General features: G+C 43.1%; 1 protein-coding gene across 1 annotated transcript in view; it reads right to left on the bottom strand.

Moving 5' to 3' along the window:
* The window catches only part of VAT1L (vesicle amine transport 1 like), a 57028-nt gene extending 49595 nt beyond the window's left edge, over positions 1 to 7433 (bottom strand). Inside the window, exons 1-2 of the mRNA XM_071440267.1 lie at positions 7087 to 7433; positions 981 to 1110 (exon numbers count right to left, since the gene is read on the bottom strand). Of these exons, the coding sequence (XP_071296368.1) occupies positions 981 to 1110; positions 7087 to 7316 (360 nt within the window). The 5' untranslated portion in view covers positions 7317 to 7433. The remainder of the gene's footprint in view (positions 1 to 980; positions 1111 to 7086) is intronic.
* Between the last annotated feature and the right edge of the window lie 12108 nt (positions 7434 to 19541).

Below are 19541 nucleotides of genomic sequence, written 5' to 3'. Positions count from 1 at the left end.
AACTGAGACAAATCCCCTAAGAAGATTTCACCACTGAAACCACAGTTGAAACTAAACTGGCCATTATCTTCATCCAACTGACAAATTTTAGCTCTTTGAGAAGAGAAAAATTTTGTCTTTAGATAAAAATATTTATATCTTCTTAAAATCCACATATAATAAGAATTCAGAAAACTTGATCACCTTTTTGACTTGACTGACTCTGCAAATAACTAAGATAAGATTGACATGTATTAACTCAGGATTTATTTCCAAAATTTTCAACCTACTTAGGCAATAAAATGCAAGTTTGCAGTGAATATAGATGTTTAATATCAATAACGGAGTAGGAGGCAGGACAAAATGCTGCTTTTATGCCATAAGAGATACCAAAGAGTCCATAACCACTTATAACAACTTTACTATATACATCAACTATCTGTCATTTATCACAACCTGTCAGGTGAAATATATATTTTTCCTGAGCAATCAGACTATGTCCTATATGCAGAATCAGAATCCTAATTTAATTTGCACCTCATTAATGCACACAGTTGTAAGAAGCAATGCTTACTGTAAACAGGGCTCTGTTAACTCGAGATCAAAAGCTGGAACCAGAATCAGCAGCACCTGGGCTTTGAGTAAAAGAGCAGTGATGACAGGAAACATGAACCAAGAAAGGAAACTTAACAAGTTAACTTAATTTCTTTCATTTTATTAAAGGACATCACTCATGCTTTCCAGTTCCTATTTAGCCATCAGGATGTGCACATGGCACAAGTGACTTTCAAGAAGGATTTGAAGGAGATGACAGTGGTGGATTCAGAAACTAATTCAAGAGGTCATTCTCACGCTTGGGAAGCAGCAAGGAAAAATCGACCTTTCAAATCTCAACAGGGTGGTGAAGGCTGCTGTCACTGGCAGAGCAGAAGGGATTAGAAACTGGTGATTATTTATATGAGACTTTTAACTCTCACTTTGAAAATAAAAAAAAATATTACCTCAAATCCTTTCACGCTGTCTCCAAGAGCTTCTACAATTCCAGAACATTCAAACCCAGGAACAAGCGGAGTCTTAGGAGGGTTGTCAATATTCCCCTGTCGCACCATCAAATCAATAAAGTTCAAACCACTGTAAAACACAGGAAAAAAAATCAAATCAAGACTATTACCACAGATCAAAGCAGAGGAGGAAACCTTGACCCGAGTGATGGCACAGCCAGAAAACTCCAGGGCAGCATTAAAAGCTGGGCTCTGCAGGGTCACTGGGAGCCAGCAGACATTCCCACCCTTGGGATGCTGGCAGAGGGTGCTCATGCCAGGACAGCACAGCTGCCAGCAGCCCCAGACTGCTCAGCAGTCACACAGGCATTGCAGAATTCAATACACTGAAACACTGATTGCTACCAATGCACTACCAGCTGCCAAGGAAAGCCAGGTCAATTTAAGAAGAAAATCCCAAGCCTCACACATTATAGTTATTTTGGGCTAGGAGCTACATGATCTATCTGTCCTAACCTTTGATGTGACCCCAGGAATGCATCTTGTGTTTGTCTCAGGCAGGATTCCAAACTCAGGCATGAACTTGCTAAGTACCAGATAGGCTTTGGTTTTAAAACTGTTCCTTCCTGGATCATGCTTGTACATTTTTTCAAAAGTTATTAAGGTCTTTGAAGTCCTCAGGTTTGATGCTCAGAAAAAAATTCAGGCCTTTCCCTGCAGTCTCAGCTTTGCAAAAATCCTAAAGCACTTTTGCATTGTCTTTTGTATGCAATTTTATTAAGGAAAATTTTGTGGTTTTCTGGGCAGCCACAGGAAAAAAAAACCACAAAAAAACTAAAAAAAAAAGCAAAAAGGCACCACTTAGCTGCTATGTGCATATATTGATTACTGGCCTTATTGCCACAGTTAAAACTTTAAAACTCCTAACTAGCTGAATTACACTTCAGCATTAATCCATTGTTCCAAACACAGCCCTGTTTTTATGGTTAGCCAAGCACACAGCCACTCCTACTCACACATGTGATACCAGCAACTGCCTGGATACATCACATTACTGATGGGCACAAGGATTTATTAGATGCAGCCTTAGTCAGACACTAATCAAGACACAGACAGACTGAAGAGACCCAACAAATTAACAGACAGAGCAGACACCCAGCCCCAGCACAACGACAGCATGGATTCAGGGGATGTAGGTCACTGGGGAGGGGAAGGAGATCCCACCAAATGAAAGCATTCATAATTGTGGTGGAGGGTTTAGAGCAACCTGAACCCACAACTTTCACCACACTCATACACAAAGCTTATAATATCAACCATATGGAAGGTTAAGAGGGGTTTTCACACAGTTAAGCTGGTAAATTTGAAATTATTTTGGAAAGATCTTGTCTTCTCCAGTGGGTAAGACCACCTCCTACATCGCCACGGTGATGTTGATATGAAAGAGAAATTCCAAATAGCAAAATGCTTGCAAGGCAGCCATTGTTTGGAGAAGAGGAACAAACAAATGGACAAAAATTCCAAAACAAACCACAAACCCAGAAACCCCACAGCACTGATGGTGGCAACCACTGTCTGTGTACATTAATTTCAGCAATGGTGTTTTAAAGGCATCTTTCCACACTGCAAGCGTTTTACACAAAGTTAACTTTTCCCTACATTCCTGCAAGAAAAGGCAGCTGGAGGCAGGACTGTGATGAGGGAACCTGGGCAGAGCACACCCTGTGGTGTCATAACAAGTAGGCAAGAAGGAGATAGGTGGATATGCAAAGGGCATTGCTCTTTGCTCATTACAATGATCACAAATAGATTCCTTCTCATGAAGTAAATTGTCAGACAGTTTTTGAAAAGGCACATGTTCAGTTCTGCATCTAATGACATAGTACTGGCAGTTCAGTTCTGCCCTAGCTCCATTTGTTTTTCTTCTGTTTTTTTCCCCAAAGGTGGACAAAGGGCAGCAAATTTATATTGGGAGTTCATCTCTATTACAATGAACTTACAAGGCCTTATACTAGAACAGGTGTGATAAGGGAAGAAAAACACAACACAAGGTAAACAATAATCAAATCACGTGTTCTTATTGTTTGAATAACTAGTTGAACCATGGAGTGTTGACAGGCTTTCTAATCACTTCCAGTCACTTTATAGAGAGTTTCTTCTTCATTCACTTTCATCTCCTTTATTCTTACATATTGTGACATCCCTGCTTCTCTCATACAAGCCTTTATTCCTACTCTTCTCCATGTTGAAGGAAGGACAGAAAGAAGTTCTATTTTACCTGAGAAATTTGAAGATCAGTAGATCTGAAAGCATGATTATGGTGTATTGGTCAACTCAGCTTTTTTTTTTTTTTTCTTTCCTTAGAATAACCAAGAGGGCCTAAAGATGGATGGCAAGTTTTGTAACTACACCAAAGACACCCAGCTCTTTCACTGGGATTCAATCAACAGCACACTCAGGAAAAGTTTGACTGCAAAGAGCATCACAAGAAAATATGTCTCATGAAGAGTGGTAGGTTTAGAGATTAAGCACAATTTATTTCTTGTACCACTGCAAACCAGGATAGCCTGCTCTGGTCTGCAGACAAAGTGACTCCTGAACTTTAAGTAAGGGCATATGCAGAGGGAGAAGTGTAAATGGAAAGCAATCCAGTGACAAACAGTACACAGCATGTTTTTAATCCTGAATCAAGAGCTGGATGCAAATGAAAATAGGAAAGGATATGAATTATCAAGATCAATACATTGACATAGGGTTCTGCAAGAACCTCCCTGTGACAGAGCAGGGATGTCTCTGTGACCTGCACAGACTGGATACACTGTGCATTACTGGAGGCAGACTTTATCAAATATGGAATTACTCTTGAATCTGAATCTGACTTTCTCAGTCTGCAATGCTCTACCTTAACACCAGGTCCTTTTGAGGACGTTGAATATTATTCTCTATACTTGTGGTTTAGTTTTGCAGCATTTTTGTTTCCCTTTTCTTAAATGTGGAAAGCAACAGTCAATTTGTTTCTCCTTGTTCCATCCCACGCACTTGAGGATGCCCAATACCTTCCATTTCAAAATCCCAAATCATGCAGAACACTCCATGACACGGTTTGGAGAGGTGCTGCTTTTGATCTGTCTTTCTTATTTCACTGTAAAAATCCACTAAAATTAATTACTGAAATTAATGAAAAGCCACAGAGCAAACAAGAAGACCATCAAGTTTTGCATTCTTAAAATCCTTCCTCTTAACCACAGCCAGCAAACTGCCCAATCTTAAAATTAAAAAAAAAAACAAAACAAAAAACAAAAAACAAAACCAACCATGTCTATACATAAAGGAAAGGTTTAAAATTATGGTCTCATGCTTTTTATGCAGAAACCAAGACCATATGAACAGACTGCCTTTAGGAGCAACACTGATTCTCTTCCACTACTCTGTTACACTTAGGATTTCTTTTATCTGCTCCAGTTTTTTAAAAATGCCTTTATCTCACAGTCACAGAGTCAGAAGGGTCACTTCTGCCTCATTCTTCATAATGCACATGTACAGCAGTACAGGGAAGAAATAATTATAAGAGAAAAAAGAACAATAGAGGGAGGTAATCATAGGGCACCATTGCTTATTCACATCTGAAATACGGCTTCTGTTCACTCCAGCTACTTGTCTCATCTTTTCATCACTCTGTATCCCAACGTTCTGCTGCCTGCAAATTACAATACAAACAAACACAGGAGTTTCAACTCCTTCATCATTATCAATCAGAAATGATTTCAGGAAATATGCAGAAGCTGTGACTCAGCTTGGACATCGATGGCTGTTCCATTTCTTAGTCACTGAATGAGCCTAACACATGACTCATCTCAGCTGACACATTTTCAATTGGATCACTGATATTCCAGACCTTCAAAAGAATTATTCATCTGGCTTAGTGCTAATAGCAGCACATCCTCCATCTCCTCCATTTCTAGTGCCATACTACGAAGTGTACACATACAACTTAAGGGGTCTAAACATGTGATTCAATTGGTTTTATCCACAGGGAATTCAGAGACCACACAGAACTTGTTCTTCTACTGATGTATACCATTTATCAAGCATGTGCATATCCTTCTTAAAGCTTATTTTTCTCCATCAATTTGTTGAGTCAAAAAATAATAATCATCATCTCTAGTGGTGGCCAACTACAAAACTGATTCAACAGAATACATGTTTTGTAAGAAGTATTGATGAATGCAACAGCCCATCTTGAGTGTGTTCAGCACTGCCCACATCAACCTGTGCATGCTGCCCTGGGCAAAGCCAGCCCCTTTCTCTGTCTCCCAAGTCCATCATCATCCCAATCAATCCTCTGCATTTACAGGCTTGGGTCAAGAGGATCAGCAAATTGATTTTGCCTTGCCTGGAAGCGCACTTTGGTGACCTGGTGCCATTTCAGCCCTGTGGCCATTTCCAGTCAGGAATGACAAGCAGATGCTCTCCAGCCTGCAGGCAGCAGGAAGGGAAGCTCCCAAAACACAGGGGGCATTGTGCAACCTGGCAGTTACCTGTGGAGCAGCTGAGCAGGTCTGCTGATGTCAAACAGCACACTTGCAACTCACACAGCCCTACAGACACTGCAGCCCTGGAGAGCAGCTGCAGCTGTGGCTGCACAATTCCATTTTAAAGCCAAGTGTTCTTGTGCAGGTAGCTTGCTATTTGTGACACATACACAGCTACTGGTTTCATGAAAGTGGAATTCATACAGGTACTGGAAAATGCTGTAAATCCCTGACACATTTAGAGGAATATATCCATGTGCTAATAACATTTTTAGTTTTGCATGTTAACTTTTGCTAACACAATAGCTGGGAAAAAAACATGCAGGAAACAAGAACCATTAGTTCTATTCACTTAGCACAGAATTTCTTGCATTTCCCATTGTGGCTAGTAGAGAGAAAAAAAACCAAAACAATACCAAATGTGAATGCAAAAAATCCCAGTCCATTATTTACTAGTACTCATGCAGATTAATGGATATCACTATTTTTCATAGGCAACACCTTGGTAGGGGGAATACTCACAATGGTCACAAACTTTATGAGCCCTATTAAGAATAGGACGGAAAGTACAGCATCTGAACAGGTCAAGACACTCAGCTACATTAACCTACCAAGATATTCCAAATCTGAAGCAGATCCACTGATATATGATTCAAAACAAGCTCACTCCCCCATAGCAGTAACATTTTTAACACAAGTTCCTTCTAAAGTAAACAACTTGGCCTTCACCTTGGAATTTATCTTCCAGAAGCACCATGTTTTCATACAGCAGAAAAGGACAACAGAAGATAAATCCTTGCCTAGGCAAAATTAATTCAGTCTTTGGTAAACATCAAGTTGTGTAGTAAGATCCTAATGTGGTTTCTGTCACTCAAAAAAATTAATCATATTTTCACGAAGGAACATGTGCACTAAGAACCAGCAATCTAGAAAGAGGAGTCTGCTCTGCTTGTCTGTGAAAAAAAAAATAAAAAAGAAAGAAAAAAAAGCCATCTAGGAAAGCACGTTTCAGGATGCTGCCAGACCGTAGTCACTTGTCACCTGGACACAGGGACTAACACTGGGAAATTATCCCGAGCTCTGGCCACGCTGCCACAGCAGCTCCGATGAAAAAGGATGCTGACTTAAGTAAGTGATTCCCAGGAGAAAAACAACAGCCAGTGTGTCAGAAGGGAAAGAGACAGGTGCTGAGCAACACGCACAATCTGGCATCCACATTTCTCACAGAAACCCAAACCCCGAACGCACTTGGCCAGGCTTTCCCCCCTTCTCCCAGCTGGTAGCGTGAAATACCACTGACAATTTCCTTCCCTTCGCACCGCTGCCGAGCGCACACGAACCCCGCTGGACCGGGAGCCCGGGGCTCGGCGCTGAGCCGGGGGTGCCGGCGCCGCCGGGGCAGGGACGGGCCGGGAGCGGGGCTGCCCCGCGGGGAAGCCACAGGTGAGGGGAGTCGGAGCCGGGGCTGCGCGTAGGGCGCGCTCCGAGCGCAGGGATGCCCGGCCGCGGGGCACCCGCGGGACCCGCACCCGCCCGCACCCGGGGGAAGGAGAGGGCGAGGGGCGATACTGGACCAGGCTTTGACGCGGATCTTCAGCTCGCCCTCCTGCGGCTCCGGCATGGCTTTCTTGGACACGCGGAGCTTGTTGAGTCCCCCGAAGGCGGACAGCACCACGGCTCGCATCTCCTTGGCGTCCCCGGCGCGCAGGCTGCCGCCCGCGCCGCCCTCGGCCGCCTCCCTGCCGCCCTCCTTGTCGATCATCTGCTCCGTCTCCTCGGCTCGCTGCGCTCCCTCCTTGGCCATGGCGGGGCTGCGGCGGCTCCCGCGGTGCCGCCGTGCGAGGCCGGTGCCGCCGTGCGGAATGGCCGCGGAGCCGCCGGGGCCCGCCCGCCGCACTGCACCGGCTGCGCAGCGCCCTCCGCCCGCCCGCCCCCGCGGCGCCCGGCACGGGCAGCGCCCGCAGCGGCCCCCGGCAGCAACCACAGAGCCAGGCCGGCTGAGAGGACCTCTGAGATCACACCGTCCCCCTTGTGACCCATCTCCACCTTGTCATCGTGGCGCTGAGAGCCACGTCCAGTCCTTAAACACCTCCAGGGATGGGGACTCCACTACCTCCCCGGTCAGTCCATTCCAATGTCTAACCATCTTTCTGTGAAAAAATTATTCCCGATGTCCAGCCTCAACTTCCCCTCGTGCAGCTTTAGTAATTCCTGTCACTTGTTACCTGGGAGAAGAGCCCGATCCCCACCTGGCTCCACCCTCCTTCCAGGTAGTTCAAGAGAGGGATAACATCAGCCCTGACTGAGTCTCTTCTTCTCCAGGCTGAGCAGCCCCACTGTCACCTTAGGCCAGCACAGAGCCTGAAGCCCGCTGAGCTGAGTGTGAGGCCAGGCTGTCTGATTGGACCAGCCACCCTCTGTGCCCCAGAGCTCATGGCATTGTGGATTAAATCTCCACTCGAGATGCCCGGGTCTTGATCCTCGCTAGGGAGCCCAGTGTGCAGAGTCACACCTTCTCAGCTCTTCTCAGGCCCAGCTCAGTGAGCGCTCTTGGCATCAGAAGAACCATGCAGGAGAGCAGCTGCCTCACGACTGACAGACACCTTTGCAGCAAGAAACACAAGCTTGAGACTCTGCTGTAGAGCACTTTTAAGCCTTTGTATAACAGATCTTTACCTGGTGATCAGTGCTGGTCTTTGCTGGTTCCTGCGTGAAGCTAAATCCTTTAATATGAGCACAGGGTGTCCTGCAAGGCACCCACCCACCAGAGCCCCCTGGGACTATCCTGGTTTGGGTCCCTGAAGAGGCTCAGACATCAGCCACTTAGCTCTGAGTTAATGAGGGTCAGTGCCTGCAGCCTCCCCTGGGCCAGCTGAGCGTGGATTTTGGGGGTCACTAGTTGTGGTTCCATGGATGTTGATGGAGTCTCTGAGTATTCAGTTCAGTATCGGATCCCTGTACCAATTTGTGGATGGCCCCACAGTTTGAGTAAATCAGCCTAAAATGATGCATGTTTAGGGAGTTCCAAAATTCATTGCAGCGTCATGCTGTGTGTATAGCAAGTGGTCCTGCAGACCTCCCTGTGGGTACAGCTCTTCCACCAAACCACCCCCATCTGCAGCAGCTGAGTCCTTAAGAAGCTTCAGGACCTCTCTGTCATCTGTTGGGGATTATGACCACCCTCTCTTTAGACTGTGGAGTTGTAGTGGTCTGAGTTCATCGATACTCCTTAATTTCACAATGTGCATTTATTTCATCTTGGGTCATGTGTTCAGTGTTCAAGTATTTGAAGGAAGCTGAAAATGTTGGCTATATCTTAGCTATAACATGTAATGTACTGTTAATTTTCATTAACAGTAAAGTGAGACAGTGGAGGAATGGAGAGAATTTTCATATGCCTTTGCAATTTTGGGGTTTTTTTCTCTGTAGTCTGTGAAAACTTTTAGATCACGTATTTTTAAAAAGCTGTTTCTGAGAATTTGTCATCTAAGCCTGCCATATATGAAGCAATAAATAAATACATGATAGGTGCAAAGGAGAAATAGTACTAGCCTTAGGGAAGGTTCACTAGATCCATTACCTCAAGAAGTTCAAGCAGATTTTATCAAAAGTGAAGTCTGGTGCCTCAAACACCACTTAAGTTGTCCTTAAGATATTATTTTGACAAAGACTCAGAACCAGATCATTAACACCATCAAGAATTTTATGTGTGACATATTAAAGCAATGCCATCCACTTCCTTCTGAGTATCAGCGTGTGGAGAGATCCAACTGTTTTAAAGATCAGGAACCTTTTTCCTTCCTTGCTCGCCGGGTAATACCATGAATATCCCCTCCCTGTTCCCTGCACTTGGCTAATTCAGTGCTGTAATGGGCAATACAAGGTTCTGTCACTTTAGATCTGGCCATTTGAATGCATGACCAGGCGGGCAGCAGCTGAATAAAGAATAACATGCACTTGTCTCCAAATGATTCACTCTGCTGGCATCTTGCTACAGTTCTAACTCAAATGAATGGTGAAGCAGAGAGTGACTGGGGAAAGTAAAAAAGATAACATATGGCAACTAAGTGACATCCAGAATGATGAAGAGACTCGGGGATAGCTCACTCGCATCACTCCAGCAGTCTGCAACAGCCAAGGAAGTGAATTTGGGCCTTCAAACTGCATTTGTTTTGCAGTGGTTTGTGAGTCTTCTGATTAAGCCTCCCCATATTGATTTAAAGCTATCTCTATTACCCCTTGGTCCTGAACCAAAACTAATTTATCCTAAATACCTTAACTGGGTACTGTTTGCAAGTCAAAATGTTGAAGGATGGCCATTTTGTAGAAACATGATGAATGGTAGGATTGCACAGGTCATTGCATTGTCACATTGTGGCAACCAAAGTAAGGTACAGCAGATATTTTTGCATAATCATGATCCCATTAGTTTGATTTAGTTCTTGAGCACCTCTTTAAGAATATTTGATGATGCAGTACAGAAGCATACAGTGATGTAAAAGCAGGATTTATTCTGACAGTTGACTGTAAATTTAACCCCCCTAGAAACCGTCTGCAGGATGGCCATTCATATCACTTAAGCCTTCAGTAAAAGCATTCCAGTGGTGGCTTTCCACTGGCTTCAGCAGCTGGTAGATTGGACCTGCAATAGGGAAAACACAGAACTTGATTTGATGAATATAGACAAGCAGGGACAATATTAATGAACATGCTGTGAGAACCTGAGCAGAAGGGAATTAAGAGTTCTTTCATCACCTTCTGTACCTGCTGGTCAAGCTGGGGATATCTCTTCTTTGAGAAAGTGATGTTTAAAATGCAGTGCAGAAAGGAAGGGAAATGGAGCAGTGTACTGTGGATAAATGCTGGCAGTCACAGTCAACATTTCCTCCCGATTCAGATATTTTACTTTCAGAACATAAAGTTCCTTTGTTCAGTAAAGGAACCTATATATGACTACGTCAGATTGTTTTGAGGGCTCAGGCCTGAATTTCATGGTGTGGAGCAGCTGTTCAGGATAAATCTGAGTGCAGTATTGCCATACTTCTGGGGGAAGTTAGAGGAAGAATTTGAAGCTGCTCCTGGAAACACAGACCCAGTGGAAAGTTGATCAAAAACCTGAAGTAGATGAGTTAAATGCAAGGTTTGATGCTGTGTGAAGAGGAAACCAAACCAAACCAAACTAAAGCAAACCAAACAATCCTTGGACCATTGTGCAAAAGAAATATTCCCCACTAGATACTCCTGACGTACTTGACACCACTTTCTTTTGGGAGAACAATGAGGTTTGTGTTCAAGAAGGACTTGATGTCTTTGTATCAGTTTCCATTCTTAACAGGAACAAGAAGACCTGAATAAGGGCTAATCACTTTGCTCAAAGGGAGTAACACATAAATGGCAAAACCAAATCCTCAGTTAGAATGCAATTTTTATTTCAATAATTTTCTCTGGAGCATAAATCATGTTTTGTCATTAGAATAAAGTATTATAAACATTTTTTTAGGCTATGAATTATAAATTAAACTAGAAAATCATAGTGATGTATGTTCTGGCTGCCTCAATGCATTATCAAGGCAGTTTTTAATACACTGAGTTCCAAAGCACTGGTTTTTATAGTCTATTGTCACTGAATTCTGTCTAGTGTCAAAAAAAAATCTGAAAGAAATTATGTTTTGAAAATAATGTATATGTTTTTAAGCTGTTGTGATGCCCTATGGTCCACAACATCTCTTATCAATAGGAAAATTGGTTTAGTGTCTCTTCCCACCTGTATCCCTGTGCAGAATGTATTAACAAAGATATTTCCAAAGGAATCTCCAAGAGTAGAGGATGCTAGATTTATTTGTTTGGGCTTTTTAAAAACGAGAGACCTCCATTTCCTCAGGTTGATTTACATTAAGATAATTGTATTATTTTATTTTATTTTAGCCAGGGGCTTTCTCTTGTTGGTGAAGCCCTGTATGAATCATAGCAGCAATGAAGCAATTCTCTGATCATAGGCACTGAAAAGAACTGTACAGTTCCGTTCAGCAGATGCAGTTTAGAGCTCCTTGGCATCATCAGAAGTAATGAAAATATGTTGCACTTTAAACCAAGGAGGAAAAGAAATGAAAGCACTCACAGAGGATTTGGCAAGGCCAATATATGATTTATCCTGTTGGCTGCTCAGTTATTGCAGCCCTTTGCTATTTTACCATTTGTCTTATTCAGAGATTGTGCTCAGATAATTCAGTGATGAGTACAACAGAAATTATATAAATCATAGCTGATCATGAAATAATACAACTTAGGAAAATTTAAATAGATTGTGAAGTATTTACATCACGGTGATGACAGTTATCACATAGAGACCAAAATAAGCCCTTTTAACAAAACTTCATTTATATCCTTGTTCCTCAAGCCCTACTATCCATTTATTTGGCTGATGTAGGATAATGTAAAAATACTGTTCAATATCTTGTACTGTTTATACATCCCAACACTTCTCTTCTGTTTTGTAAAAGCTCTGCATATTTTTTTATTTTGAAAAACGTACATTATTTTGGTAGTAACATTAAAGTTCTGTATTTTCTTTTGGTACTCAACTGAGGAAATGTAGAAAAAAAGGTCAGAAAATTTTGCAGAGGTGGATAGTAGATCACTCAGAGCAAAGTTACAGGAGATGAGTACATTACTACTACCACTGCTTTAGAGCATCTCTCACAAAAAGCAGACTGGCTACACTGTCCCAACTCCACCATTTCAACTCTCCATGACTTGTTTCCTGCTTTGCAAAGCTGAGTTGAGCCATTTTTACCTAATATGAATAACAACTAGTAATACACACTTACAGTTCTCTTGTATTACTGCAACAGCATTAGGTACCCTTAGAATTTTTTAAGGTATTGCAATGCCATCCCTGAATTTAATCAGGTGCAAGATATTATTTGGAGCTTATTCTTTTAGGTAATTTGTAGCAAAAGTAAAAAATGATTGCAGATGGTCAGTAACTGGACTGTTATGTGTATGGGAGGCACACGATGATTTAAGTACTGCTTCATTCTGTGTGACTCCAGGCTTTGAGAAAGAGTAATCCCACTTGGCATTTGGACTCCATTTGGTCTCAGGAATTATGGATCCAGAGTAACTTGTTAGAACTTGTGAAGAAAACGTCTCTGAAGTTTACAGCAGAGCTGAAGCGTACAGAAGGATGAGAATTCAATGAATAATTCAATGAATACTAAGAATAAGTAATCCTACTGGCTATGTCCAATTGTTATCCACTGTTGCAGTACAGTGCACATGATCACCAGGAACAATGTGAATGTCATCTTCAGACTATTAACACGTTTTGTTTTTTATCAAAGTCACTTTCTACAAATTACCAAGCTGGTTTGCCTTTTTGAGGCTCCTGTTTTTTTCGTGTTAAGTATTTACATGTATAATACAGGTGGCTCCTGAATCTGATCAAGGCACCCAAAATGAGCTTTTAGGTTTTCTAAGCTGAGGTCTGTTTTGCCTATTTCTGAAGCTGCAGTCCAAGAGCAGTGACTTAAAGGTCGCTGCTCTGGGACCAGGGATGCTTCTAGCTTGAAGTTAAACCTGAAGGCATTGTAGCAGTTTAAAGCTCTTGCAAGAGCTCTGACACTGCACAGAATTTCCATAGGCATTACAACACAAAGAACTCTTTCCCCCCACAAGCTCTTGATGCAGCTTTCTGTACCACCCTGGTTATGCCCTCTGTGATGGGCCTTTTGCAGAAAGGAAAAGGATACTCTTTAGCAAAACTGTGGAGTGTTTTATCATGGTCTATTAATATTCTCTTTTCCTCAGTTCCATAGCTACTTACTGCTTTCTAACTCATTGATTTTAATAAACCAACTGAGCATGCTGCTGTATTCTCTTCTACTCTCCCTGTATTTTTTCTACTCTCCCTATGGAGGAAAAAGAAATACCCATAAAACCAAACATAAACACCAGCTTATTAGGAGATTGGTTTCCTCTGAGCCCTCTTAAGATGCTAATGGAATTGTTCATTACATAACTTCTAGGCTGCATCTCACTTGGGCTGGTAGAAACAGGGATTTTCACTGAATAAATGCATTTGAGTTTGCAGGCAAGGTTCAGAACCTGTATGCTGTTTTACTGCAATGGAGTTATTTTTCTTCACAGTGGCTGGTGTGATGCCATGTTTTGGATTTACAACCTCAACGGTGCTGATAACACACCAGTGTTTTTGTTATTGCTGAGCAGTGCTTACACAGTGTCAAGGCCTTTTCTGCTTCTCCCACCACCCCAGCAGTGAGGAGGTGCACAGGGAGCCAGGAGAGGACACAGCTGGGACACCCCACCAGATGGAAGGTGAATCCTCTTCCACATGGCATCTTGCTGAGCAAGCACAGCTTGGGGAAAGAAGGAGGAAAAGGGACATTTGGAGTTATGGCTGAGGCCCTACTTTCTGGGAAATGGCCAAACATCTGCCTGCCTAGGAAGCAGAGAATAAATTCATTATTTTGCTTTGCTTGCACATAAAGCTTTGCCTCACTTACTAATCTGTCTCTATCTGAGAACCCATGAGTTTTCTCAGTGTTGTCCTTCTGACTCTCTGCCCTACCCCACTGCAGAGGAGAGATGAGAAAGTGTGTGGAGTTTATCTGCCTGTCAGAGTTAACCCACAGCAAAACCAAAACCAAAACATCTGTCTTCTTTTTATACTGATTTTAATAAGTAAACTCATAAATTAGGAAATGGGCCTCAAAAATCTTAATGCCATGTTCACCTAGAGTAGTAGTTCCTTATTTTATAGTTATGCATACTAGTGAAGTTCTTTGGGTAAGCTTATACTATTGATAATGGCACGGTATGAAATATTTATAATAACACTAGGGTAAGTGTTGCAGTTTTATGACTTTGTGAAGGGTGAGAGAATTAGGATTATTCAGTCTGGAGAAGAGAAGCTTCAGGGCTACCCAAGTGGATCTTTCCAGTACCTGAAGGAGCTCCAACAAAGATGGAGAGAGACGGTTTGTGAGAGCCTGGAGTGACAAGGGGAAATGGCTTCAAACTGACAGAGAGTAGATTTAGAATTAATATTAGGAATGAATCCTTTACTGTGAGTGTGAGGCCCTGGCACTGGTTGCCCAGAGAAGCTGTGGCTGCCCCACCCTGGAAGTTTCCAAGGTCAGGTTGGACAGGGCTTGGAGCACCCTGGGATAGTGGAAGATGTCTCTGTCCATGGCAGCGGGTTGGAATGAGGTAACCTTCAAAGCCCCTTCCAACCCAAACCATTCTATGATTCTGTGATTCTATGTACTTTTCCATCTGTAGCTGTAGTTCACCATGCTAGAAGATAATGGAAAAAAAGGCATTGTGGTCTGAAATTGGACCATTTGCTGACAGCAGTGTAACTACACAAGAGGACTGACTGTGCCATTCTGTTTCTTCTCTCACCCCAGTGTGGGCTCGCTGCCCACTGCACGGTGCCAATTCACACACCAAGGAGAGGTATTTCTAATTTCTGCTCTAGTTTGTGCAAAGTAGGGAGCTGGGGGGTAAGCCACAAGAGGCTGGCTCTCTGGCCATCAAAACTTCACACCATTTTAGTAAACAAAGGTATCAGCATTCACTGGCTAAAAGCTACCTGGTTCTCTTTTTAACTGGTATTCTGTCTTTGATTGGTTAAATGGTTCTTTGACTTCCCATGCTAATTAGTCCCATGCTCAGTCTTTCTCTTTTCAGACACTGGGTTTCTTGGGTCAGTGGCTGTGAAGTGGTGGTTGCAATATTCCCCTGGCTGAATTGCCTTCTACCCAGCTGGAGATGATTTTAGCATGGTTGCTGAGTTGACTTTGTTAGTTTCCTCCTTATCTTGGGAGTCCTGCAAAGTGTCCTTGTGGCCTGTAAATTCTGCATTCTCTGTGCCTGCTATCAGAATCACATCCTTCTTCCCAAGCTTTGCTAACCTCCCCCAGCTCTGAGATCACTGAAGCCTGTCAAGCCCTAGACTTAACAAAGCAATTCTACCAAAAAGTAATTTATGTTTCTTACACCTGGACATGATTTAGGGACTTTGAAGAAGAATTAGAATAATTTCAGATGTGCTTTTCAACAATAATCAGCTAAATGTTAGATAAAGGGGATTTCTGGAGACAAAATTAATGTAAAATCTACATAGCAAACCTTCCATGCTGCAACCAAGAAAAATGATTCTTCAGTGCTCCAGTCTTTTGAGAAATCAGATCTGGTCCAATAAACTCCAGGGTTTGTCAGTATATTTGGAAATTCTGAGGAGAAAAGCTCAGGAAGTGAGAGCCCATAGAGCATTCTCAGACTTTCATTGTGGCAAACCCATCTTGTTGTATAGGGACAGCATTCTTATTCTTCTCTCTCTAGAAATTGTGCAGATGGACTAGAATATTGCTAAGTTGTGAACTATCATGAACAAGTGATCAGAGAAGGTATTTAAAGATGAATAGCAGAACTTGGCCACATAAGACTTTGAAGTCTCAGTTAAGGGGTGAAAATGAGGACTGCTTACTGCCACAATGTCCTGGCACTGCCTGATTGTGATCTCTGCGTGTTTCAAGAGTTTCTGTCTTTTTGAGACATCAGTAGAGGGCTTTAAAGTCCTCATGAAATGATCTTCTTCTGTGGGAGTTTAGATCACACCTGCTATCTCCCTGTATGACATAACACACTTGGGTAACCATGTAAACTATCATTTGCTTGATCTTTTTTTCTCCAGTGTAAGGAAACCTGCGAGAAAACTTGGGCACTTTGGATAAATCTTTTTTCTTTCAGGGCAAAATGGAAGGGTCACAACTACTTCCTGAGCATGCAGTTTGATTTCCCCTTACGTTCAGGTAATTATAAAGTCTAGCTGTATGTAAAGTCTAGCTGGTCAATTTATCAGATGATTTAAATTAAAAGTTGGAAACCATTTTAGGGAAGAGTTTGGAGCTCAGAAGGAGTGTCTTTGTAAAATCACAGTTCAAGTGCTGGCACTTGCCTTAGTCTTTGAGGAAATAACTCAAAATGCAGTTTACATCTACAGCCAAAAATAAAAATTAGGAAGAAGTAACATGGGATGTGAAGTAGGACAAAGGAAACAGAAGTTTCTAGGAGTATTGGTATTTTGCATTACAAAAAGAGATATTTTTTTCCCCCACATAAGAAAAATATATAGAAACCTTCTGGCTTCATATTTTAATCATGAGTTAAGCAATGTCCTCTCATGGCAGGTAATGAGCCAGCACCTCTCTTTAAACATGGAGATGCTGACTGGTATCTGGAATCTCAGCTGAAGAAGGGGATTATGTTACTAAATCAGATCCAAATCCAAAAGCCAACACTATCTTGGTTGAGCTGCAGTATCAGAATTATTTTTGCTGAATGTCACCCAAGTTTCCCCAGAGACCTTGAAATCAGTGGGATTGTCAAGCATGCATGTGTAGTCCAAAAAGGAATTTCTGCACTAAGAGGCTGGATCTCTTATCACCTTGAAGTCACTCCCATAGGAGGAAGATGGAAGAGGCTTATAATATTTTCAGATCTTTAATTCAAGCTTTTAATTTCTTCAGTTTAGAAAAGTTAAATTTACTGTTGGGTTAATCAAGTTAAAAGAGAAGCTTAATTATAAGCTAGAAAAAGCTGAACACTGCTCCAGAAAGTCAACATTGTGGGTTATTTCTTTTATTTTAACAAGGTGGTGGTGGCAGGGGTGTTGAACCTTCTCTATTTTGAGAGAGAAGCGTGGGTAGGAACATGAAGAAAGGAAGACAAAAGAAGTGCCCTACAAACACACCTAAAGAAAAGAATTTGGTATCAGCTCATGGAAGGAAAGCACATCAAAAAGAAATTTATGTAAAACTGTTCAAAGAGGTTTGTGAGCTACTTTTGCAAGTGTGTGCCCTATCCAAATAAAACATTCCTTTAGGACAGGAAAGAAATCTTTTAAGTGTTCAGTGGTCTGAGGAACTGCAGGCAAAAAGCATCAGGGACACAGAATACACATCTTCCAGTCGTGCTCCAGCTTCAGGGCTATGGAAATAGGCCTGCAGGAGACTTCAAAAGCTCTACAGAAACAACTGAACAGCACAACTATCAGACAGCTCCCTGGATGAGCAGGCAGACATGAACCAGGGCACCTCAGCCCTCCTCAGATTAATACAGAGCCAAGTCTTGGCGAGTTTTAGAGGGAGCTGCCAAGAATTCTATCAAAGATTCTCATGGACAGGTACAGTGATTACATCTCCTGCTGCTGGCAAGCAACAACAGAAAGGGAATAACTGAAGTTAAAAGGGAGGAAGTAACCTTAAATCATTAAAACAAGAGAAAATTGAGGCCTCTAATTGGGAAACTGTGGCACAGACACATCAGTGTCAAAACCAGTGACAGCATATTACCCTGTTTGAGGAGCCAATATACTTGTGACTTGTCTCAACCCTGGTTGTCAGAGGCATATGGGGAATGGGTTATACGAGTGCCCTGTCCAGGAGGCACCAAGGAGAAGATGGAGGAAAGCCTTGTTTCCAGGGAGGCTTTGCCTGGCAGCCAGTTCATGTGTCACAGGGGACAGGCTGTCAGCAGGGGAACCCCAAAGGCACTGTACCCCAGACACTCTGCAATCCATGGCTAAAGGTCTCTGCCGAGGGGCTGCACTGGGACATTGGGCTGGGCCAGTGGTCTCCTGTCAGCAGGCAGGCTTTGGGAGGAGACATGGGCATAAAAATAACTGCAACACAAGCCATGGGGTTTTTTTCAAAACTTGCTTTTTGAGCGAGGGGAGGCTTTGGAAACTTGCTTTTTGAGTCTGGGGGCCTTTTATGTCTTGTTTCTGCTTTGACTCCAGCCTGCTGAGGCCCTTGCTGGATCTTGCTCGCCCTCACATCTGTTCTGTCTCCCTGCATCCCTGACCGATTCCCTGCCTGCTTCATCTCTGTGCCCTGAGCCACCTGTGTCCAGCCCTCCCCACCCCCAAGCCAGGCCTCTGTCTCCCCCACCAACTCCTTTCCCATTTTTCTTCCTCTTGCTCTGTCTTTTCTAGCCATCCTTAGTAGAGTAAGTCTTTGCTTTTTTCGTTACCAATAACTGTTTGTCTCAGTTGACTTTATTTCGTTTCTGACCGTCGAATTCTCGAAGAGCTGCTCGCAGTTTCCCTCAGTGTAAGGCGACACCCCCCTCATGCAATACTGCAGCACAAGAGCAGGTCCCTGCCAGGCTCTGATTGTTCTGCTCAAACATCTCAGCCAGGAGCTGGGAACAGAGAGATTCCTCCATCAGGAAAAAGCCATTTTGAGAGGGTTAGTCCAGTCTAGTGGCAGTGTAACCTTATCCTGAACACGAGTGCGTGGAGCTCACACCACGCTCTGCCCCCAGGGAAGGCTCCTGCGGGGTTTTCTGAGCTGGAAGAGCCTCTGCCTCTCTCTGTAGCAGACAATGCCATCATGCGGTGGTTTCTGCTTCCTCGGCTGACACATGCAGGCTAAAAACTGCTGCTTCTATCCCGGAGTTAATAAGCAAACCCCTCTGTCCTGCTGAAGTGTTTCCATAGCATGAGGACACCCCTTAGCAGGATGCAGGCAGGCCCCATACAGATCTTTCTCTGATTTCCAACTGCAGTATTTAAAGGAAAAGCCATTTCTGGGAAAGGGTTAAACCAAGCCCCTGGGAAGCTCATGACCAGCGGTCTCAGTCACCCTTTGGGACTCAGTGGGGGCCGAGGGGCTCCAGTGGCAGCAGCCTGAGGTGGAATGTGTGACCAAGACTATATGCCACAGCAGCAGATGTCCTGGCCCCTCCTCAATCCTGTAGCAGTTTTCAGTTCTCCAGAGTACACATGACCACATCTCATGTAAAACTAAGATTAAATTCACTGCGGACAAGCAGCTGGAGATGCCAAGGGGTGCAGAGAGGATTTGTCTTTTTCTGTAGAGAAACCCAAGTGCTGACTTCTCTGGCCCATGTAGTAAAGGGTCATCTTCCCTCATTCCCTCAGAGGGACACCAGTGGCTATTTCTTCTTAATATAATAAGCACATGCACACAGGGAAGGT

Source organism: Agelaius tricolor, unplaced genomic scaffold (genome assembly GCF_023055355.1).
Source record: "Agelaius tricolor isolate 1412-34295 unplaced genomic scaffold, bAgeTri1.0.p SCAF_15, whole genome shotgun sequence".
Taxonomy (NCBI): Eukaryota; Metazoa; Chordata; class Aves; order Passeriformes; family Icteridae; genus Agelaius; species Agelaius tricolor.
The sequence above is the reverse complement of the archived record's forward strand: the minus strand, read 5'-3'. Positions and strand labels throughout refer to the sequence as shown.